The following is a 24783-nucleotide window of genomic DNA, read 5'->3' as shown; positions in this document are numbered from 1 at the left end:
ATACACATGTCAACCCCCCTCCAAATTAAATAAATGAATAAACAAGATACAATCTCTGCTGCCCATTGTTCCTCCCTAGGTTGTGAGTAAAGTGCTATGATTTAAACTACCAAATAATAGCTGTAAAAACTGTCGACAGCCTCCCTTCACAGCTGCATTCAAGTACTAGTGTTTCAGTTGTTTGATACTTAATACCGATTTGGATTTTCTAACTCAGCCCCCTCTTATAAAAGCTAAGAGGCTAAGGGTTCGATCCTCAGCTCCTTCAGTCCACATGTGGTACTCTCCTTGAGGAAGACACTTAACACAAAGTTGTCCAAAGACTAGAAAATTGCTGTACAAGTAAAGCCCATTAACCAGCTAAGACTTGGAAATGCTGCTTAATCAGTTACGGATCCGTAAAACAAATCTGATATTTAATCATGCTGTATAACATTAAAAAGGAACATTATGATCAATCAATCAATCAAACTTTATTTATATAGCACCTTTCAGACAAATTAAATTGCAGTTCGAAGTGCTTAACAAGAGTGCAGAAAAGTTATTGACGAAAAGTAGTTTATAAAATCATTGATAAAATCATTGAGAGACTAATGCACACCAATAAGAATTAAAAAGAAAATATATGTATAAAAAGAAAATACAACAAAATACGACACATTAAAGCAACAAGACATTAAAATAAATACATAAGAGAAAATATAAAATTATAGTAGGATAAAAAAGACAATACAGAAATGTTAAGATTTGAATTGATATAAAACACTATATAAAAGCCAGACTGAATAAATGAGTTTTAAGACTGCGTTTAAAAATCTTGATGAGTGGACTTCACCTTTTGATGCTTGAAAGTTCAGCTGCTTACGTTTTCCCAGAGTTACATTGTAGGACCTTGATATATGGATATATTGTGTAAAAAGGTCGCACTAGTATAGGGGACAAGTCAATTCAGGTTGATGCATAGCTCCTCTGCCTCTATTTAAAAGGTAGTGGAGAAGTGAAACAATTCTATATTTTCTGAACTAAATACACAAACTTTACTCAAAGAAACAATGGGTCCCTGGAACACTGTTTTGAGCATAAAAGCTACCAGGAGAGTTACGCTTTCACTGTTGTGGGCCCCCCACCAGAACTCCTCGCATTGCATTTTATCTTCAGTGTTACAGGGACCAAATTTTCCTCTGAGGACAGTTTGTGTTTAGAGTTATGAACATATACCACAGAATCTGTACACTTCTACAACTTGCAAATGTCTCTACCAAAACTACATAGTGCACCTTTAAGTAAACTATTTCATACACACAACTGTACCAGATTTATATACAAACTTATTCTAATTTGTGAGAAATATTTTTACAAAAAAAATGATTTCAAGGATTGCTGTTCAGTGTTAAAGGACGACAGAGCTGGATTTACAGTTCATGCTTTAAAGCCATGATGGACAGAAGACGTCATCACCATGTGAAACTGCAGGTTGTAGATTATGTTAGCCGAGGTGTGTGACAAACTGAAGTAAAGAATGAAGCTGATCTTCTGATAGGTATATAAATTTAAATCTCTGAATGATGCTACAGACAAAAATAAACAGAGCAGACCATCTGGTGAAGGTGTGAGACACATCTCACAGCCAAATGAGCAGTGGGGCGTTTCTGTTAAGACAAATATAGAAAAAATATATATACTCACAGTCTCCTCCTTCATCAGTAAACCAGAAAAACAGTCACATACAAGAGTTGGAAAAATGACCACAAATCACCAACGGGTAGGCAGAATCAACCCATGCTTTTATTTAATCCATTGCATATAAAAACGTTTTTTTTCATCATTTTTTTTTTCATTTTTCTACACAAAGTTGTATGATCTACAGTGCTATCCAATAGACTGCAATTAACAAGGAATCCATTAAAATAACATTTTAATTGTCTTGTGAAACTTCCAGACAAGTTGGCATTCTAAAGACATAACCCCAAAAAATAATTGTCCTGAAGACCTTTTTTTAAAGTTACAGTTTGTGTTTTTCCTTTCATACCATAAAAATAGAACACAGAATGAGAAAAGAACCCACTGTTTCCATTGGTCCAGGGCTGTTTAGAATCTACAGTATGTGTGTCAAAACAAGAGTCCCTGTTTGGGGGACAATGATGCACTCACCCAAACCCCTAGCCAACCCACCCCCTCCCCCCGCCCGCCCCCCTTCACTAAAGGAATATACTAAACCCTCATCCTCTCCAGGCAGAAAAATGTCAGTGGTTTTGGATATTGCAAGTAATGAGAGTGGAAGTGTGGGCCGAGCATAGATAAGCAACACACTGTCAGTGTTTCAGCCATAATTAATGCAGCAGTGGCTGAACATGCAGATGTGTCTCAAAGCCTCTGTGCGTCGTAGACCGAGGCCGAGCAGCAACTACACACTCCTGTGGCATCCTGTTCAGTGTTTGGAGACGCGATCGGACCTCGTGGATGCAGAACACACCGCAGGAACTCTTGCACAGGCGGCAAAGTTTCTCCAGCATCTTTTAAATCCGACGGGCCGTGTCACATCTTTGAGTGTATATCCAGGGCGTAAGGAATGTGGACGTTGTGCACGCCAGGTCTACAGCAATTTGGACTCTTGGACATCCGGCTATAGGCCACACATCACTCAAGTAGTAAATCTCTGACTCGTGGCTGGCCTGAATCCCTGCGACGACATCAATTACAGTGCCATCAATAGAGCAATTTGTGTTTGGCTGTGATAGTAAAAAGGCAACATGTTCAAATTCACAACATGAGATCAGGCCGAGCCGAGCCACAGAAAGATTCACTAATGCAGCAAAAGAGAACTAGAAAATCAAAATAGAAAAAAAAAAAAAAAAAAAAAGGCTAAACGTAAATGACATGCGTTGAATTTAAGGCACAGCCCATGGGCCAAGGAACAGTTTCTTTTTAAAAAACAATTTGGCTTTCCCCCTCTCTCTTCACTGAGCTAGTTCTCAGGTAAGCAAACGTGTCGATGGATCATTTTTACACCGAAGCTCATGTGTAAGAAACATTCTCTCAACAAGAGGTACGTAATACAGCCACACCATCACCAAAAGGGATGATAAGAATCAACCATTTACAACAAACGGCATTATGATAGTAATAACATTAATAATTATATATTATATACAGCACAATAAATATATGTTTGTAAACAGCGATAAAACCAGAATCTTTTATTACAGGTAAGGGCATTGGGTGAGGATGAAAACGACAAGAGAGAAAAATAAAAATCTTGGCACAAAAATGAAAGATTAAATAAAAAGGTCTGAAATGACACGTTATTCAAACAAGCACTCGTAAAAAAAGCAGTGTGCAGTATTTCAAGTTTTTTTCTTGTTTTTTTTTTCTTACATGTTGTTTTTGTATGTGTTTGTTGTATGTACACAGAGAGGGAGGAAAAGGGATATTTGGGTATTGTGACTGGCAAGCCTGTTCTGAGGTTTATGCTACAGTGAAAATATTTACTGTACCACCTTTATATATTGCAAAAAAACCCCAAAAAAAACGAGTCAACGAATAGAAAAATATAGCAATAAATAATAGCATCAGGTGTCAAGTGAGTTGTGAGGAAACACTGAGAAAAAAGAAGACACTTCAGAAGCTCTTGAAGGAGTGTTTTTGGCGAGTTTAAACATAAAAACAAATATGAAAAGTGGTGATATAAGAATATATCAGTGCATTAGAGGAACTACTAACTAGAGGATAATGTTCTCTGATGACGACGTGACGGAGCTGATTGTCTTGTCAAAAAACAAAACAGCTGCTGAGTTCCATGTTGTGATGTAAAAATGTCACAAAGAACATGAAGTGGCTAAAAACAAGCATGAATGTAGCTGCTGCTTATGTGAGAGTCCAACACATGGCCACAAAGTATAAAAGAAAGGTCAATAAAAAGCTTTTTATAACATTGGTATCAATTCACCCCCTCCCCTCCCCCCCGTAGTTTTTCCTCACTGTTACTAATTCTGTTTACTCAGAGCAATGATCAAGCTTCTAAAAAAAAGGTGCTTTTTGTATCAACTACAAAGCTTTGCATTGTCTCAGGATGTGTTCAAAAGAACTACAGGCAACAATAATAATAATAATAATAATTATGATCAGAATAAAATTCAAAAGGCTTCATCCACATCACTATTTCTTTTAGAGTAAAGCACAAGACTTCAGGTTCCTGCTTCCTTATCAGTGAAAACTTTCACAAAAAATAATAGCTATCATGAATAAAGTCCAAATTTTAAACTCACAGGATGAACCAAATATGAGCGTAGTGGCATGGGTATTATGGTTTAAATGCTATAGGTGCAAGTGCAAACACCTCAGAACACTCCTAATGTCATCCAGCCGTGAAGATACTCCTTCACAACACTGAATATCGGAGACACGTTTCATTTTGCCCCCCTTGGTTCCCCCAAAAGTTCTCTCGTCTTCTTCGCTAACAAAACAAAGCCTAGGATTAGCAAAAGTAAAGTCTAGAAAATATCTGAATCTTACATACAGTACAATACAAAAATTAAAGAGGTCTAGGACAGCATCACAGCTGTGTAGATTTGAGCTTTGTATCAGTCAGGTTTTTCAAGGAAGACTTCCACACCAGAAATGTGTCTCGAAAAGCCCCCCCCCCCCCCCTCCCCCCCCGGGTGTGCTGCAGCTTTCATCTCTGCTCCGTCCCGTCAGGTTTTTTTTTTTTTCGGCAGAACGGCAGCTTTAAATGCCTCCGAATTCGCAGTGGTGAGGAGATGACCTAAGCAAGAGGGGGATTCTCCTTGAACACACCGATTAACCGTCTCTGGGGTAGAGTATGGGCACTTGATAAAAAGACAAGAAACACTGCTAAACTTTCAGGCAAGGCTGAGACGAAGCGGAGGGAGGGTAGAATTGATTTCATGTGTGATATGAACAGCACTGAGCAGGCTGGGAGCTGCTCGTCCATGTATAAACATAAGCTTATAACGGAGAGGTGTAAAAGTGAAATAAAGACACACCACTTCAGTACAAACGGGAATGGAAAGGAGGTTTCCTGAGTGCAAAAAAACTTGAAGAAAGTACCGCTGGGCGTGTCTGAAAGCTGACAGGAGGAGTGGTCACGGTGGAGAGCAGCGCACGCTTTGGAACCATAAACATAGATGTATAAAAAAACACAAACTCCACAAAACCCCAAAAATATTCTATAAATAATCTGTCATTACTAAGAAGAAAAGTTCATCAGGTGCTGTCCAGACACTGCTATGTGTGGGGGTTATTTTCTTTCTCTTCCTCCTCCTCCTCCTCCTCCTCCGGTACCTCCTCCTCCACCACACATGTTTGCGAGCAGGGGGTCTCCCCCTCCTCAGGTACCACCTCCTCCTCCTCCTCATCCTCGTCATCCTCCCCCACCTGTTCATCCAAAGGAATCTCAGTGGATTCAGAGTCCTGCGTACAGAGTGTTTTAGTGTCAGTACAGCTGTTTTCCTCCTCCTCCTCCTCCTCCTCATCATCCTCTTCCTCCTCAGGCTGGCTACCGCTGTCTTTCTCAGTGTCTGACTCCCCGTCCTCCTCCAGGGTGAGCTCAAACTGGAACTTGTCCCCTCCTGGGGGTCGAGTGCTGTCTTCAGGCTCGTCCAGGGTAGGAGAGGGGCTTTGGGGGATGGTGCTTTGGTACCACTCCCTGTTGTCCTCCAGCGTGTCCAGGATGTCCTGGGCGTCTGGGTGGACCAGGTCAGCCCACGTCTCCCACAGAGGGTGAACGATATAGTCTATGAAACCGACCTGCAGGATGCACAGGAGAAAACCAAGTTGTTCAGTTTGTGTCTAGAAGCACTATTACTCGTGTATAGTACGTGTGTGTGTGAGCACTACCTGGCTCTTCTCTACTGAGGCGTTGTGTTTGTCACACATCGGGCTGATCTCCATGCCTCGCTCCCTCTCTCGGTCGCCCTGGCTGAAGAACTCCTCCATGATGCGATCCGTCCACTGCCGGTACAGCTGGAGAGGCTTTGTGGGGTTGCTCAAGTCTGCACAATGCACCATGTTCTGGAGGACCTGGAATTAACAAATAACAGGGTTTGAAACACAGTGCCAGGTAGAGCCACGTGTTCCCTGATGCACTCCAGGTAGGAGCATAACATTGATGTATTACACCAGAAAGGTGAAGTCAGTTTGTGCTGTGGCTTCAGAGATGGAACAACTGCAAACCTAACTTTGATGGTGAAGAGAAAAGTAACCAAAGCTTAAGCATGACAGGCAGCTACAAGAACCATCATTTTAGAGTCTTTGGTTTGGTAATTCCTTGTTCTGACTTTGGAGGCAGGAGAGACAATACTTACCGGTACATCACCAAAAGCATTCTCAAGTCTCTATCTTGATGGACAGGCTGCTATGGTAACAGTTTTTAATCATAGTTAGCTAAGTCCTTCAGCATACCCTGTTTTATTGTTAAATGTACCCTGAATTGAACCATCATTTACAAAATGTAAATTATCATGCTGTATTGAAGAAGACTTGAAACTAGTAAATGAGAACCCAAAGTCTTTGGGAACATGTTTGCTGAGGTAATAAATACTTTGAAATAAATTATTTTTCTCATCTGTTTACATAGTCTACTTTTTAACAGTGAAGCTGCCCCCTGCTGGCCATCAGAAAGAAGGCCGGTTTAAGACACATTGGCATTCGTTTTCCTTTTGAGACCAAGAGGGTACATCCACTTTTCAAGACTGGTCACTAATTGAATAAGTATGACTGTGATCTGGAGGTTGTTGTTGGTGTTCAGAAGCTTGTTTTCTGACCTGTATTCTGTCGGAGTAGTTGTCCAACAGCAAGACCCCAGAGCTGGTCACCTTCTTGGTTTCCACCATCGTTTTCAGATCAGCCAGGAGATTCATGTGCTTGGACATGTCTGTTGCTAGTACCTGGAAATACAAACAACAAACTGTTCATCTCCAGACTGCAGTCATTTAAATATATAGTGTATTTCCCTGCTCGAGAGCTAACTCAGTTGTTGTAGAAAAAAGATGAATGTTCATCTTTCCACTTACGATGTCAATAACCATCTTTCGCAGTGATTGTCTTTGTTTTTTGGTCAGGTTTTGGAAGATGTCACAGTTCTCTTCTTGTAGGAGCTTGAATCCGACTGCTAGATGGTGGTTTTCCAGCACCGACGAGTCATTGTACATCAGCGCTAGCTCTGAATCTGCAACAAAGGACATCACTCATTATCAAAGTGTGTAGAAGTGTGTTTTGTTGGTGGTTTTAAAACAGTGCATGCGGTGAAAACGGGTCAGGAGTAATAAAGGTTACTTTGTAAGATATTTCATATGCATAAGGGTTCATCTCCTAAACAGAAGGTGCTAAATAAACAGCGAACAAGCGCTCCCAAATGTTAAAGTGCTGTATTCACATCTATCATCCATCTACTGCTTAGTGATTGGCAGAAGAAAGTACCCGCGTGTTTCCCTTCTCGAGGTCATCTGAAGGTCCTCTATCTGTATTTAGATTTTCCATTAGGATGCATTAGTCTTGGCCTCAGAGGAGGCGCGCAGCAGAGGGGAGAAAGGGGATCCTGCTCTGTCGCTCTGTGGCTGACAGAAGATCATTCTGCTGGCTCCTGACATGATGACTCACACTGCCTCCTCTGCAGGGATTCCCCATTTGGGCATATGGGAAGCACAACACTTTTGGTGCATTTCACGTCTAGACTGCACGGTGTCTTGTCGGTTCTGATAAAGGTTTAGTAATACCCTTACGTAACACTCCTGGTTGTAATGGTCTAAAGAATTGCCGTTTAAAGTGATGCCCAGCGGATATTAACTTTGTTTGTGTTCTCCTCGATATTGCAAAGTCAAGGCGATATTTGTGGAACCTCCAGCCATGAGCGAGTGAGTCAGTTACAGCAGAGAGACAGCAGAGGTTCAGTGGCTCGCCTGAGGACACTTCAGTAACAAACACATGATCCCAGTTAGTCCAGTTAAAGGCTCAGTCCACTCAATGTCTACAGTGTCCACAGTGGCATCCAGACTTTTCCCACAGTTGCTTCTAAAGCTGTTTTTTTTTCAGGACAACTTGCCTCTGAAGATGTCCCGAGTTGCTTATGTTCACATGTCCCTCACGGCGTGAAGTTTTAAAGCAAAAAGTAATTGTTGAAATCCAAGAAGATAGATCCTGGTAAAGTTGTTTGTGTTTCCACATGCAGCCCTGGCCCGCATATTGTCAGAAATCTAAGTGTGAAAACACCTCAGTTCTCCAAAACCTCAATGTATTTGTCTTGTGGTTTTTTTGCAGTCACACAACGATGTGAAATCAATACAATTATATTTCTTGTGTGCATAAAAATAACATTCCAGAAATATATACTGTTGCTCCTATAAGTCTCAGAAATACACTTGGAGAGATATTTTATTGTTGGCTTAAAAAAAGGTGCAGTGAAGACCACAGATAAACGTTACCAGCTTACATTGTACAGCAGCCTCTTTCTAGACCTTTTTATTCAAAGCACTATGTTAACTATGTGATGTTCACTAAGGCATTTCCTGTCAGAAAATGATCTGAGCCAATCAACGTTTCGTGAAAAGGGGGCTAAGGTTTGTGATGTCATCTTTATGAGCAAAGCAAGGCAGATGACATCACAGAGTTTGCCACACAATGACCAACCTGGTTATTATCAACTCTTCCTGCAACATATATTTAAGACTAACATCAGAACTCAAATTAAACAGGACATAGCTAAATGTTGATGATTTAAAAGCAACTCTCTGTCTGATTATCTGAAAAGCTTCTGTTGTGAGGGAGTAGAAATCGGCAGGAGGATGTCACTGAAGGTCAAACATCAAAATGATTTAACATCATTTAACATTTCTGTGATTTGTGTTTGATCTCTCATCTATTTGTTACCCTAAAACAGCCTTCGTTCCACGTGTTATTAAAAAACAGAAGTTTTCCTCGTACAGTTCGGCCTGTTGGATCAATATATTAACAAAGTAGTTGTTTATGTTTTTTTATTCTGAGAGCATGTTAGCTTGAAAATGTGTTTTTAAAGGAAAAGGGCATCATTCAGAAAAATATTGATCTCTTCTTTGAACTCCTCAGCCCTGGAATCACATGTCTAAGCCTACACACCCGACTAAACCGGCACATGCAGGTGATAACATGCACGTGTGCCTCCACTTTGTGTCTCTAAATGAGCACCAGTTCTGGTAAAGAAATCAAGGTGCTGAAATGATGCACCACAGTTTGGTTCATACAAGAACATGAATTTATGTGAGACGAATAAAGTCTTTGCATAATTATCTTGTTGCATGTTTGTGAAGTAGAGGTTCCAGTGTGTGTGTGTGTGTGTGTGTGTGTGTGTGTTCCCACCTGGTTATCAGGCTGTGAGTGTGTGTTCATGTTTGTGAATGACACTGCTGAGGCACTGACGTAGCCGCTAACACGGCGCTCTTTTTAGACTCACTGGTGTTGATGAGGAACTGGTTGGAGACTCCAGGATGGTCCACGTCGTGAATTGCACTGGCAAAGATGGCAGCTAGGATCTCGAGGTCTGTGAACACAGCCTGGAAGAAAAAAAAGAAGAGAAGGTAGAGAAGGTAGAGAGAGGGAGGGAAGGAGGGAGGTGATGAGCCAATCAAATCATTGGACGAAAATATCCCTGCAAGTCAGAGGCATTGATTGGAGTTTGAGCACGAGTTTGATTGAAGCTGATTGTAGAAGCGTGCGGTGCGTGTGTGCGAAAACGTCCTCCATGTCTGTGCATGTGTGTGTTCATGTGCCGTGTGTGTGTTCATGTGCTGTGTGTGTGTGTGTGTGTGTGTGGGCGCCTCACCTCCAGGGCGGGGGTGGATAGCAGCACGTGAGTTGACTGGGTGACGTCAGCAGCATGGATGTTGTTATGGTAGGCCACATCTCCGTGATAATGGTCTTCTAAGGTCATCAGGTATGTTATAAAGGTGTCGAGTGGAATCTTAAATGTTTTTAACAAGTCTCTCTCCTGCACACGAGGGACAAACACAAGAGAGGGAATCTAAGTTAAAGGAGGCAGCTTTTCTTTGCAGTGGAAGATTCAGATCAAGAAGAGAAGTGCTCGCCTACCTGGAATATCGTGTACATCATGACTGTTAGTGGCCGATTCCCAGAAAACTCTGAGATTTTAAAAACATTAAGGCCCCATTTATTCACATGCTCCAGCTCCTGAAAAAAAAGGAATTAAAGACACAGTAAGAAAAGGAACATTATTGTTCTACGTCCATACCATAAGGACTTGTCAGATAGTGTTCACAGCTGCTGCAGTCTCTGTGTAAAGATTCCCAGGGCACAACAAACACACCTTAGCGAGTTCATCCTCAGTCTCCGTCTTGACTCCGAAGCGAGGGATGTTGGAGTTTGTGAGGCTGGAGGAGTGTTGCAGCTTTTTCACCCCGCTGATCTGAGACATGGGCTTGTTCTTCTTCTCCCCCTTCTCCTTCTGCGTCTGTGGGGACGGCATCTCCACTTCATGCTGCTTGTCTGCACGGACGCAGGGGAAAAACCACAAAGGGGAGGTTAACATGGAGATGTTTGAGTCTGACATTATATCATTTATTTTGTGTCTATTTGATAAAGACAGAGCACCCAAGTCCCGCCCACATAAACAATTGAAGGTTATCCTTTGTCTTTATAATGTGAAACATTTCACATCACTTCTATCTGCAAGTAAATGGCAAAAAATGCCCAAAAGCTGCTGAGTGGTGGTTAGCACGACAAACTGTGGTACAGTTCCCAGAGTCTTAGTCTTTAAAAACAACCAAACAGAAAAACCTGAGGCCTTATAGAAGACAAGAGTGGAGACAACAAAACAAAACGCATCAACAGGAAGAATGGGAAAACTGTGCGAGCCAGACAATCATGGCCAAACGACCTGAGTGCAACGGTTAAAGTTAAGAAGTTAAGCTATTTAAAGCATTGTTATGTTGGGTTAAATGATGATTTTACCACTTAATTTAATTGAATATATGTACATAAAAATATAATATAATATATCAGGGGAATCATTTCTCTAAGAAAATCAAGCAAACAAGAAAGAAAACAGCGACAGTAGGATATAAATGGTTAAATGTAGGATCAATGTTTTTATTCACTGCAGTCTGGTGTCATGTCCGTCTCTTACTACACTTCATCTTCCTGTCACTACTGTCCGACATTTTTGGCCAATTACCTTCTGTTTACGTTACCCTCATTCATGTTATAAGAGGCCTAGTGGTTAGCGCCCCATGTACGGCGGCTGTAGTCCTCCGAGAAAGCGGCCTGGGTTCAAATCTAACCTGTGGCCCCTTGCCCGCATATTATTCCATACTCTCTCTCTCTCTCTCTCTCTCTCCCATATTCTGACTCTATCCACTATCCTATCTCTAAATAAAGGCATAAAAAGCCCCAAAATAAAACTTCAACAATTAAATCTAAATATCATAAGCACGACCATGAGGAGTCATAAAGAAGGGGACATGGTGAGTCAAAATGTCAGGAAAATCTGTGAAGGGCATCTCATTGTTTATAAATCAAATATCAACACTATGAGACAGGCGACAATATTAGGTATGTTAAAATACCTTTCCCTCTCTGATAGACAATTCAGGTGTTCTTAAATAACCTGTAGACTCACTGATATCCTGTGTTTAAAGCAGCATTTGGTTCATATTTCAGCTCACGGCTATACCACCACTCTATCACATGAAGGAAATTAAACTGTAAACCTGTAAACAGCTCTCGCAGTTCAAACACTGGTTCCTTTAAATGCCGTGTACTGCATGTGTGTTACCACAGACTCACTGTGATTTTTTTTTTTAGTGTGGTACTTTTCAGGCAGGTCAGAGATTTTGTATTTTTTCCAAACCAGTGAGTCTATCATCTCCTTCATCACTCACCTAGGAATGTGCTGGAGATGAACTCAGACACCTGGTTCCCCGAGCGGCTCATCTCTGATAGGTGAGTCAGCTCCCGGTTCAACATCCTCTTGAACTGAAAGGAGGACAAACACACAGAGATATGAGTGGTTTCAGAGTCGGATATGAAAACATCTGTTCTATTAACACATTTATTTCAGAGATATCAATTTTATTTTATTATTATTTACATAAAACAGCAGCTCAGTAATGCACAGAGAACTGCAAACACAATGTCGTGGCTGAAGGAACTATTCAGAGTTGCCCATTGGACTAGAAACGATCTCTCAATATTTATTAGTCCGCTGCAGGAAAAGAACCTAAACAAAAAAAACTTAAACATATATGCAATAAAAACACATTTTCATGACGAAATTCTAACATCATAGATCCTCCTCATGGCTGGAGTTTTTTCTACAATTTCCCGTCACATCAATGGAGCTGTACCCATGAATGTCCCTGTTTCTGGGTTAAAACACACATTTCACATTTCCACACAAACACACACACACACACAGAGTGGGTCAAAGGGTTAGTGCCAGAGAGACGTACGTAATCAGTAACCCATTTCCCTAGTTTAAAAAAAATAAAATAAAATTGTTTTCATTTTTTTATTCACTGCCTGCTCCTCTCTGCGTCTCCCCCACCCTGTTTTCTCTGCTCTCTCTCTTGTGCTTAATTGGAGTGGCGGCCCCCAAATTTAGCCCCGGCTTCTGATTTGAAATTGATTGATGAGAAGGAGGACCCTTGAAATCAGGTATTTTCCATAGTCGTCACAAAACAACAGAGTTATTAAACGGATTGCAAAACAACAAGGAAAACAAAAGCGGCTGTCCGGACTGAATGTTTCAGGCACTGGCCCAGTTGTATAATGTACGTTTATTGATTTATTATAGGACTCAATAGTGATCACTTAGAATATACCATTATAGCCCCGCTGAGTGCTTACTGCGCAATTGTGTGCTGACAGCCTATTCAATAACACCCACGGGTATTCACTGGGTGGCTTTTAAAATGAAGACAGAAGAGGCAAAGGACCATCTGCTGTTTGCTTTTAAGTACAGAACCTAAAGAGTAGAGAAGATACAGATACAAGTCCTTTATGAAGAGTTTTATGAACTTCACACGTTATTATTAAAAGAATAATTTTCTTCTGTATGATAATCCAGCAGAACGTGAGACACAGGTGAGGGCTCATTGTTCAAACAACTCTGTTTCATCTTTACTATGTACAAAAATGTAACCTCAATAAAATGTATAAAATCAACAACCAAAAAATAACACTGAAGATCATCGCAATCATTTTAAGGAATTAAAGGAATTGTTATGTCAGGGCTGTTTTTGTGGTTAACCATGTCCACTAAAAAAAAAAAAAAACATTGGTACATCAAGAAACATGGAACAACAGCGACTACAATTGCCGACCTGAAAAGACATCACAGAACTCTTTAAGAGTCCCTGTGGTTTAGGAAATCTGAAATGTCAATCAACTATTTAAGAATGTAAGAGTGGACTAAAAACATCTGTGTGTTCGCTTAAAAAAAAGTAACTGTGTTTCTTTTTCTTCAGTCCATCTTCTCCAGCCTTTGTCTTTATCTTTCTAAGTACAATGCAAGCAGCATCAATTCTCCCCATAAAAAGAAACCTCGAAATAGATGGATCCAGAAATGACACAGCTCAGAAGCTTTTTTTTTCATGGGCGACATGTTGGCGAGGAACTAAATGTGCCTTCTATCAAACCTTTCATCCGTCTCTGTGCCGATGACAAAACCCAGTTCCAAAATAAAAGCAAACAAAGAAACTCTAGAAATTAATCTAAATAGATAAAAAAAAACATCAAATAAGTAGTTAAAATTCACCGATCCAAGACCTTATCTTACCTTTATATATCCCCAAGACACAGACAGCAAATAATTTGCTTCAGGCATTTTGATGAAACAACAAATGAAATCCAGAAAGAGAAAAGGTGCAGGTCTGTAACACAAAACACTGTTCTGATGACGAAAGATCTACGCAGATTGTGAAAGAAAAACAATTCTCAGCTCTGGCCCGTAGAAGTCCTCAACCTGAAGGTAATTCAGCTCTTCACAGTCCATAAAGGAAGCATCATCACCCTGTCTTGTGAATATCCACGGAAACGGTCCCATGTCCCAGGAAGCAGAGAGGGAAAGCAGATTCTGAGAGATGAGCGGCGGTGGCATGTGGCACCCCAAAGATCCGATGAAAGCATATCGTGACCACACAAAGTGCCACACACACACTGACATGTGAGCACACGCTCACACAGACACACTCGGATAGAAGGACACACTGCTGAGGTTGTGAATAATTGATGATGGTGCGGATGCTTGGTAGATGCCAAAGCACCAGGACAGCAAAAATGTTTCTGTCAACGGCGTCCAAACAGAGCTGGCTGCCTGCTTCTGTGTGTGTGACACACGCTCCCATGTGAAGAGCACAGGCTGCTCCACTCGCTGTGTCACGGAACAGCAGCCAATCAGGGCCCAGACATCAAAGAAGTGTGAACTCATCACCACCTCTGATTGGTTTGGATTGGAGCAGCGTTGAGGTCACCTGCTGTGTGATTGGCCGGGACTGAAGTCAGTGGAAAATCTACCCTTTTCCTTTTCCTTCCATTCCTGCAGTGCAGCGGCATGTGATTTTGTGTGTGCGCGTGTGTGTACATTAAGTGCATGTGTGCATGTGTGTATGCAAGATATAGTAACATTACATGCAATAGTACGTGGGAGGGTAAGTGTGTGTGTGTTGACTGATCTAACCTTGTGTGCAGTATGATGCACAAGCACAGCTTACCTTATCTAACATGATCGAAAATGAAAACACTGAGGTAATGCTCTTTCTGGACAGTATTCACAGGAGGTGAGTCAGAGTATTCTCACTGTTCAGATGATGTAAACACATGAAAACTAATTAATGTTGCAGAAAAGAATGAGCGTCACAGCCATCTGAAGAGGGCTCAGTCAGAGAGAAACAGAAAGAACCGCCTTCACACAGGTGTCTCTGTTTGTGTCACTGAGCTCCAGAGGTCGTGGCTTCGGACTGAAACAAAGATCAAACCTTATTGATGAAAGGGTTTCATTGAACGTAGAAAAAAAAAAAAAAAAAAAGCACTTTTCATGTTCAGGCAACGATTTCTAATTTCATTGCAGCTTTTTAATGTCTTTTAGTGAATCATACAGTCTAATATAAATATAAATATGTAATACAAAAAGAATTATTTTTTAAAGAAAACAACAGATGATTTAAAGCCAGACCTCATATCTGGCAAGCATCCAAAACTATGGAAATTCTCATCAATTCTGTCGACATCGAGTAAGGAGCCAGGAGATAGAGAGAGAGAGTAGGAAACGACATGCGGGAAAGGAGCCACGGGTCGGATTTGAACCCGGGCCACCTGCTGGTGAGGACCTCACCTTAAGGGCGCACACTAACTGGCGTCTCCACATGTTAAATTCAACTACCATTTTTATGCAATGTTTTTTTTAACTGAATTTTTTTTTCTACTGGGAACACATGACATTATGATTTTATTTCCCAATCTCATACAGAAAAAAGGGTTGATCTTTTTTATTCATAAATCCCCATCACAAGCTATGAGGCTTTGATTCATGCAGGGTGTCTTCATTTGTCTCTTTGTGAATTCACATGTGCATAAGCATGTGTCGTGTGTCTGTGGCGGTACACTGGACACGTACATGAATTGAAAAGGGACCCACCCTGTCTCTGCTTACTTTACACCCCACCTGTGCAGGCGGCCTGGCACTGAGAGTAATTTACAGCTACACTGGAGCAGATGAGACAACAGGCTCACTGAGATCCAGCAGCTTTGATTGACTCTGAGCCAAGCAGGACGACACAGGCCCACCAAACACACACATGCACAGAAACACACAGACACACACACTTACATACACACAGTCAACTCCCTACAGAGGCAAACACACAAACATAACCCCCACAGAAACACAATCTCCCACTCTGTGTCAGACAAATATAGCACACACACACACACATACACACACGCACACACTGATGGCTCCACCAAGAGGCGTGAACACAAACTATTGGGCAAAAATTGACAAGTGTCACACCAAGCGAGGCTGTGACTTGAGTGTAATTTGTTCTTTGGCGAGGGCCATAAATATCCTCTCCCTGCTGTATATAGCCCAGGGCACCTCCAAATCTCTGATGCATTTCTTTCTTTTTCTCACAATCCATTTTTACTGTGGTGGCAGACACCTCCTCTCTGCCACAACAAAGAAATATCCGCTACTTTTTCAATTAAAGTACCACTGACTGTGAAAAATCTGCTGTCCATTCATGACCCAGGCAAAATCTGGAGAAGAAAATGTACACCGTGAAAGAAAAACAGTAAGTCAACAAGCCCTCTACAGGAGCTAGACAAAGAGTCTGCATTATAACACACAGCTTATTGAGAAACCTGCTCAGACACAACAAAACCAACTTAAAGCGAACTTACTGAAGAATCACTTTGACCTGCATGAGAAGAGCGATGAGTTTAGAACAGAATCAAGGTGTGATAGTTAGTGATATCAACCAGCTGAAGTGGGGGGGGGGGGACTAAAGGACTAAAGCCTCTGTACATGGGGCACGCAACATAACCGCTAGGCTATCTGGCATCCACTCTATAGAGAGTTTTGAAATGTTGATCTGCCAGCAGATAGGGAAGGCCTGCAGCAAGGCAAACTAATAGTAGTATTTATTCTGAAGTAAAGATGGAAGGACTAAAAGAGACTGGATTGTGTTTAAGAACAGTTAAGCAACTTGCTCCAATAAGCTGCTATGCTAATGTTTTGGTTTCCTCTCGCCTCATTAGAGCTGAAACTTAAAATGGTTTTACTGTTGTGTTTAAAATCAAGACACCACAAGAATCTCAAAATGAATCAGGCATCTGCGACAAAGGGACTGATCCTCGTCACTGTGTTTTATTTTAATAATGACACCTATGCGTTCTACATCACGTGTCAGTGGTACACATGGCTAGAGTTTTGGAAGAAAGAAGAAGAAGGTATTTCATGCATGCAACGCTTATGATTTATAGAGACATTGTCCATGTCATTGTCCCCCCCACTTGATTTAAGAAAGGTGTTATGTTTTGAAGTGGTGGAGGTAGCACTGCAAACTACAATAACAAACATTGATATGGTATTAGTACCCATGATCAGCCAATTCAAAGAGTCCAGGTATCACTTATTTGACAGTCCATACAAACTTGAATCCACACTTCAAATGCACTTGCAGAGAGAACAATGCAAACATTAATAGCATGTTAAAGTATATGAAAAGTGACATCAGTGACATCAAATTCAGTCCTTATGAAATGATGGTTTCAAGATGATAGGGCGTTAATTAAAGTTCGTACTGCCAGATGCCAGCGCCATAGTTAAGGCCACCAATAATCTGGAGCAGAACATCACTACAGCATGCAAGTTTTAATCCACAAGAGTTTATCTTTACTAGTAATAGTGACACTTTTGAAGTCCAAGTAATCATAAACAGTATCACTCTTGTCATATAATGTAGGGGAATGATCTGCCCGACCAGCTGCTGATTCCAGAAACACCAACAACCACACAAAGAGAGTAAATGTGAATCTCAAATCATTACTACACCAATATGAGAACTTCCAATTTTCACATCGCAAAAGCTCAAATTAATCGCACTAAATATGGAAATGATTTAATATAAACAAGCAATGCTTTATCACGCCGCATGTGGACATTTCTCCTGTTGGATGGAGGTCTGGTTATAATGTCCATGCTCTTACACAATTTTGATGCAGTCAGATGAAGCTCAATTTAACAAGCTATCTTCAGATTAATCAGTGCCAATGAAGTAGTGAAATAAACCCGCTTATATTCATTTTGGATTTTGGCGGGACATGTTAAAACTTGAGGTACAGCAGATAGAAACTATAAGCTCTAGCTTAAATGCACTCTTACATTGTTGTCTGTATATCACACCTCATATCATTATCATAATACTAAACAATGTTATCACACATTGTATATTTTTCTCATATTGTTCAGGGCAAGCCAACACAGGAGCATCCTAAACATAAACCACCCTAACCCTAACCCTAACCACTCGTTCATTCATTTGACTGTGATAAGGACACTGACTTGTTTATCACTAAGTTTAGTACACATGTGATCTTCCTCCTGTGAGGTCCTTTCAAGACAAAAAAGGAAAGCCACCCTGTTTGACCTGGAGTTAAAGAAAGCCCTGGCCTTAAACTTAGACTTTGGGAATGCTGATGTGTCAAAGTGAGGTGCATTTTTTTCCTAGGCTGGGTCAAAATCTGATTGAGGTCATTAAAGAGGGAAGAAGAAGGAACTGAACTGCTTGCACAAATTGAATCGCAAAACATCAGTGTCAACTTAATATAATTACTTAAGGACACAAAGGACTTGTAAACTCAATGTTTTAACAGCAATGTTAAAGAGTAAGGGAGGTGAAGACTGTAATTTGATGTATTTCTCTACGTGGATGAATGTAGAATTATGTTGAGTCCTGATGAATGAAAGTCTGCAGGATACAGACATAAAATTATGACTGTGTGGGAGATGTAGTGACTGTCTTACCTATAACGTCTATGTGTTTCAGGAGGGAGGCTGGTTGGGCCTGTGGCTGTTGCCATGACAACCAGTGATAGCTGTGCTGGTAAGCAATAGTGAGGCAGATCATGTAAGTGTTTTTTTTTTTTGGACTTAAGAATAAGCTGGACACCCAGGTCATGTATGGATGTGTTTGTGGTGAAATCAGAGGTGAGTGTGTGTGTGTGTGTGTGCGTTCGTCTTATTCCTTTGTCTGTTTGTCCTCCTCACCGCTCCCCGGTACATCCCCTCGTGTGTGACATCACAGAATGTGACATCACCAGAGCCCTGAGCTGATCAGCATTCAGAGCAGCACAGCAGCCTCCCTTCACTCTCACACACACACACACACACACACACACACACACACACACACACACACTCTCTGGCTGCATGACGATGCTATCACTAACACACATAGACAATACAACACGAACAGACCAATGTGCTCTGTGACCGCTGATTGCAGTAAAAGGCACAAAGCACATCAAATCAAGACTGAGCTAATCTGACAAGCACATGATGACTGCACAAGTCCTCAGACTCAAACAGCTACTACTATTGTTTTAATTCACACTTGACCGTTAAACAGAAAGGCTATGGAGCAGATCTCGCATACACAAGTCATTTTTGTTTTCTGAAGATGAATTTCAGAGCCTTTTTGCCTTTATTTCATAGGAATGCTGAGGAGAGTGAAAATGTTGGGACAGAGAGCAGGGAATCACATGTACCAAATAGTTACAGGCCGGGAGTCAAACCTGCGACCCCTTGCCTCCTTACATGTGGCACCAACTGAGCTGAACCAGGCCCAGAGAGGGATGACTGTTCAATACAATTTATAATACGAGCTGAAATCAGATGCATCAACAAGCCATCATAAACCAGGGACCAAACTTCTCCTTGCAATGCCATGAAATCATTGAAACCATGAATCACGTCTATTTCTCCGCTGAAGAATGTGAAAACAAAATATGGGATATCTTCAGAAAACAAATCCAAAAAAACAACACGTACTGATACAGTGCTGTTCACATCCACCTCCAGTGTCAGGTATATTCTATAAAATAGTCTGTAACCTTGACAAGAAACACTTAATATGGGGCGGGTGAGCACCATTTGTAATCATTATCATTATTATTTCAGTATCTAAAACAAGAGCCTGGGTTCATTTTCAATACAGACCCGTTGCTGTATTTTATCCTTTCTATCTTCAGCTGGCTCTATTCATGAAAGGTGAAACAAGCCCAAACAAATAAACGCTCAAATGACCAATCAATGAGAGTGTATAATATCCAGTATATCAAAGTGCATCCTTTAAGTAAATATGATTTGTTTTTGTGATACACTTTGCACTCATCTTTACACAAATGTACAAAACATTTCTATGTTCACTTCAGCCACAAAAACACAGAAAACCAAATCCATGGTAGCAGCTCCTGCACAGGCAGTAAGTTTGTATGACTTTGCACTTGAAGTCAAGAAATTAAAAAAACAATCAAAAGCTTTGTTTGATAGAAGAAAGATTCAAACTTTTTGGTTCTTCTTACCTTGTTGGAGGCCATCTCGCTGACCGAGTGTCTCGTCTGAAGGGTCTCCAGCTGGTCCAAACACCAGTCGAGCTCCTCCAGGGTCTCAGTGGCCAGTTTCTGGTATGCCTCCTCTGCAGGGGCAAGACAGGAGGGCAAGGGGTCAGTAAGAGCCCGCTTCAGAGGGCTAGTGGACGGCCCAGGCCCGGGGTCTCCCACCCCACAAACAGCTAAGCTGGGATACCCCGAGAAGACACATGGGTGACTCTTCATACTGGACAGGTGAGCCAGCTGCGGGGGCCTGGGAGGAGGGCCTTTGTTGTCCTGTATCCTTACCCACAGATGAGCAGTCACAGGTCAGATGTTGCAAAAGAAAAAAATGTATATATACAGCTCCAGTGCTGTCCTACAGCTCAAGTCCTGGATCCTTCATTTTAAGAGGGTGTATAATTAAATCCCACAGGTGCAGGTGATGGATGGCAAACAGCCACCCAAGTCAGTTGTGGGTGTCCGAAGGGATGTTAATAGTATGAAATTCACAGCAGAGGCTAAAAGGAGCAACAGCCAGAAAGACAGACTCACTCATACACAACACACATATCACAGTCAGCGATCTAGCTGTATAAGGTTCACGCTGTCATTTATAAGGGAGATGTAATTCCAGTCATGTAGCAGGATGAACAGCAGTCTGCTAAGCAGGCCCATGTCTGCCATGGGAAGGATGGAGCGGGGGGGGGGGGGGGGGGGGGGGGGGGGAGACAGGGATGGAGGGAAAGAGGATCCAGAGAGCAGCTCAGAAACAGTCAAGATGAATGTCAATACTGTCCAACACGGAACAAGAACCAGACTGTTCATGGCATCCTGACATGCTTAACAAATACAAAGACATCTCACACACACACAGATGGAAACAGACACACACATGCATACACACACACACACACACACACACACACACACACGCACACGCACACACTCACACCAGACGATATGCTAACCAAAACACATCCTGATTTTGTCTCCTTGGCCTCTCAGTCAATAAAAACATCCATGGTATCCGGGAAGCAAAGGGTGTAATCCTGTTCTGCGTGGGTATGTGTGTGAGATAGTGTTTCCTATAGATGCCGTGTGTATAGGGGGTGGGCTGCTGTTGCTTCGGCGTCCCTGGCAGCCAAACGTGCTGCTCTCCCCAAGCTGTACCTAAAGCCTGAGAGGACCGCACCGTGGACGGGGAAGAGAGAGCGACAAAACACGGAGCGGAGTGACAGAGGGGCCGAGCTGAAGCTGGGAGCTCCCTACGCCGTGTGTGCATGCACGCTAATATGTGCTCAGCATACTGATTCACCTCTACAGAGACGTAAACAAAAAGATGATGGAGACATGTGAAAGATGGAGGATTGTAGTGTGTAGCGTGACAAGGACTACATCAAGACATCCTTCTTATTTGGAAGTGGAGACATGCTCCTCTCAAAGTCAGCCTATGTTAACAGAAAATGTCTCCTTGCTGGAAGCCAATTAATATTGATGCCCTGACTAATTTGGGAAAGCTCAGGCTTTTAATGCTTTGTGATCTGAAAGGAGTGGGGGGGGGGGGGGGGCAGTTTAGCTGTAATTTAATTAAACAGACGGATGGCACATGATGCTGTTTGAGCTTAAAATGTGGTTAGGATCTTGAGGAAAACGCTGTATGATCTTTAACATGGTTTATAAGACAACACGCTCTTTTTACATGTCGGGGGACAAATTATTTTCAAATGAAATAATGCAACATGCTCGAGTAAAAAGTATCTGATGTTTACTGTGCTTAAGTGTCAAACGTAGCTTTTGGATATTAATTGTACTTAACTATTGAAATTACAAGTACAAGAAAATGAAGTTGATAAAAACTGAAGTGGTCAAATGATGCAACGTTTACAGCACTGGGTTGCATGTGTAGTTTTTATGTCACTGAAAAGGTACAGGGCAATCAAAATGTAGAGAGATGATTTAATTAATTGAACAGATCATTTGACTTTTAGTGTAACACATTCTAGTATATAAGCATCACCACAATCTCTTCACCTATTCTGTCACCTCCTTTACTCCACAGTACCCCCCCCCTCTCCCTATTGTCTTTAACATATCTCTCCTTCCATTACTCCCCTTCCTCTCCCACACTCCTCGTTTCCTCCACTCATCACTGAACATCCTTCCTCCGCCCCTCTTTTGTCTCCCCCCCCCCCCACCCCTCTCTCTTTCTCTCAGTCTCGCTTTCTCTTTCTCCCTCTGTCTCTATCCCTGGTGTGGTGTCAGTGGCTGGGGTGCTACTCTTTCTGACAGCGACTGCACTGACGTCAATGACATTCTTCTCATGCTTAGTGCGACATCAGACACCGGCGCTCGGAGAGGCCACTCTGCTGCACAGACGCAGGGCTGCAGTCAAACTATGTACCGGAACAGCTCGACAGTGAAGCCGGACTGAGAGGGAGAAGAAGAAAATGAGAGAGGAGGAGGAGGAGGAGGAGGAAAATCGACAGATACGAGGAGAGAGCAGAGGCTGAACTTTAAAATTATAAATGATATGTATGAGTTGCAGCAGCAGTAAAAGAAGTGGAAGTTATAGTTTAATAATAAAAATATATTTCTGTCTGTCTTAACAATTTCCCCCACTAGGATCCACTAAGAAGTTAGTCATAGATTACAAATGAAACTCACCATGGGGTTAGATGAAAAATAAAAACAACATCATTGAAGAGTGTAGACTGAAGCTAATTATACTTTTCTTTTACTTACAGGTAAGCATTTCACTTCAAGATCAAATCAAGACTGTTCCATTCATCATCCCAACTGTCTTATTATTACGCAGTTAAGGTTACATCTGAAGTTTTTATCATCCGCTTATAATGACAATATGCTCCTGCAGTGGAGGCATACCACTTTCAATGTGACTAAAAATAAATACTGAAGATACTTTCTAAGAATTCCAATATAATTCAGGGTTCTGTAAAATGACGTGATGATGTAATTCTGCTTGATGATGTTTAGTTTCTATCTTTTGCTTCCCTCCTGTTCACAATAGTTTATCCCCAAGTAATGCAGCTTTGGTACAAACTGTTTTTTTTGTGGGAATTGAAATGGTATTGATAAAAAAAAGTAGAATTTTGGTTAAACTTTTACCACCTACACACTGCCTTATAATGAGAGAGAGAGGACTGCCATACTTTTAGATTGAAGAGCTTTGAGGAGATCTGGGCAGATTATTTTAGGTGGCATATAAACAGGAGATACAACTGTACTTAAGTTTCCTAAAAAAAGTTCAGCATTTGTTGGAATAATATCTAAACTAATAGAAGAGAAAAGTAAAGGGATATAGAAGTTTGACTTTTCAGACACTGTTACTTTTTTAAAATTGTATTTTAATATCTAGTTCGAAAGAATGTCTTTCTTTCATTCATTCATTAAATCTTTTTATTGGGATCTGATATAGTGCCTTAGCACCTTAAGCAATGTTGTTTCCATTTAAACTTTAAGAAGTAACATGAATTTAGAGGTATAATGAACTTTATATGCAGGATTCAAATGAAAACAAGTCAACTTTCATAGTGTGTGTGTTTGTTAGTTCAAGGTTTAGGAATATTGTCTGCACACGTCAGACTGTACGGCCTCTCTCTTTAAGCAGAATCTATTTTTAAACACAATAGGTGGTAGGTTCACACAAAGTATCTAGAGTTATTGTTTTCTGTATCAGTGTCATATCTCACTATGACTCAGTGACTGAAAAATGCTCTGACATGTAGAAGACGACGATGTCAGGATGTTGAGGGTGAATAGGAAGGTAAAGAAAGAGCAAAGGATCCTCCTGACTGATACACTGAGTTACTGATCATCAGACCTCCATCACTGTCTTTATGAAGACGCAGGAGGAGTTAGTCTCTCCGCCTCAGCAGACCTTTACATAACAAGTCGTCAATACTCCCAAACAATACTGCTCATGACTCACAGCTGTCACCAGTTTATGGCAGGGCCCATAATGGTTGAGCACCAGTATGATCGTGTTTTAAATATAGCACAACGTCACCAGTCCCTCTTATATAGATTTTGACTAAAGTCAATTAAGACCGCTTCCCTTTTTTTCCCTGTCTTTAGCTCTTGTGCTAATAGTAGCATTGATGTGTTGTAACACCCCTTTTCAATGAGCATCAGTGATTGTCATTCTACTGGTGTCAGTGCTCATGGCTTAGGGATCATCTGAATGGACAAACATGTTAATTATGGGGGGTATATTTGTTCTTCTTAAACTTCAGCTTAGTCACATCCATCGATACTGCAACCAAAGTACAAGTGACTTATCTATCTATCTTTTTTCTGTCTGTGAAGACGGTCTGCACCGTGTTCACATCACTACAGGAAGAAGGCTGTCTGTTTAGTGGTTCCAACACATCAGACTGTTGATAGGATGTGCCGGTGATAACTGAAGTGTTGATATGTCTGTGGTTATGGGTGAGGAAGAAGATAGGCCCGTGCTCTGGTCGAAACTTTTTGTGGTATTTTGTGCGGGCCTTTATTTCTTCCTCAATCAGCAGATTTTGCACCCATGTGAATAACATACAACTACCTCCTTTTTCTATGGTTATGGATGGATGGCAGCTGTATTGCATCAAAACCAATCAACTTGATTCGACGCAAACAGACATGAGGAGGTTTCAGCGTAAAGCTTTAAAAAACTGGAAGACCAAT

At 41.4% G+C, this 24783-nt stretch overlaps 1 protein-coding gene across 6 annotated transcripts in view; it reads right to left on the bottom strand.

Annotated features, from left to right (window-relative positions):
- Positions 1-1763: 1763 nt before the first annotated feature.
- Positions 1764-24783, bottom strand: part of pde4d (phosphodiesterase 4D, cAMP-specific) — a 205623-nt gene continuing 182603 nt past the window's right edge. For all 6 annotated transcript variants that reach the window (XM_065950136.1, XM_065950134.1, XM_020648334.3 and 3 more), the window contains 10 exons: positions 20089-20201; positions 11886-11979; positions 10313-10491; positions 10078-10176; positions 9812-9976; positions 9443-9542; positions 7032-7186; positions 6783-6905; positions 5857-6039; positions 1764-5766 (listed from right to left, as the gene is read on the bottom strand). In XM_065950136.1, the coding sequence (XP_065806208.1) occupies positions 5245-5766; positions 5857-6039; positions 6783-6905; positions 7032-7186; positions 9443-9542; positions 9812-9976; positions 10078-10176; positions 10313-10491; positions 11886-11979; positions 20089-20201 (1733 nt within the window). In that variant the 3' untranslated portion in view covers positions 1764-5244. The remainder of the gene's footprint in view (positions 5767-5856; positions 6040-6782; positions 6906-7031; positions 7187-9442; positions 9543-9811; positions 9977-10077; positions 10177-10312; positions 10492-11885; positions 11980-20088; positions 20202-24783) is intronic.

This window comes from Labrus bergylta, chromosome 2 (genome assembly GCF_963930695.1).
Source record: "Labrus bergylta chromosome 2, fLabBer1.1, whole genome shotgun sequence".
In the NCBI taxonomy this organism is placed as follows: Eukaryota; Metazoa; Chordata; class Actinopteri; order Labriformes; family Labridae; genus Labrus; species Labrus bergylta.
The sequence above is the reverse complement of the archived record's forward strand: the minus strand, read 5'-3'. Positions and strand labels throughout refer to the sequence as shown.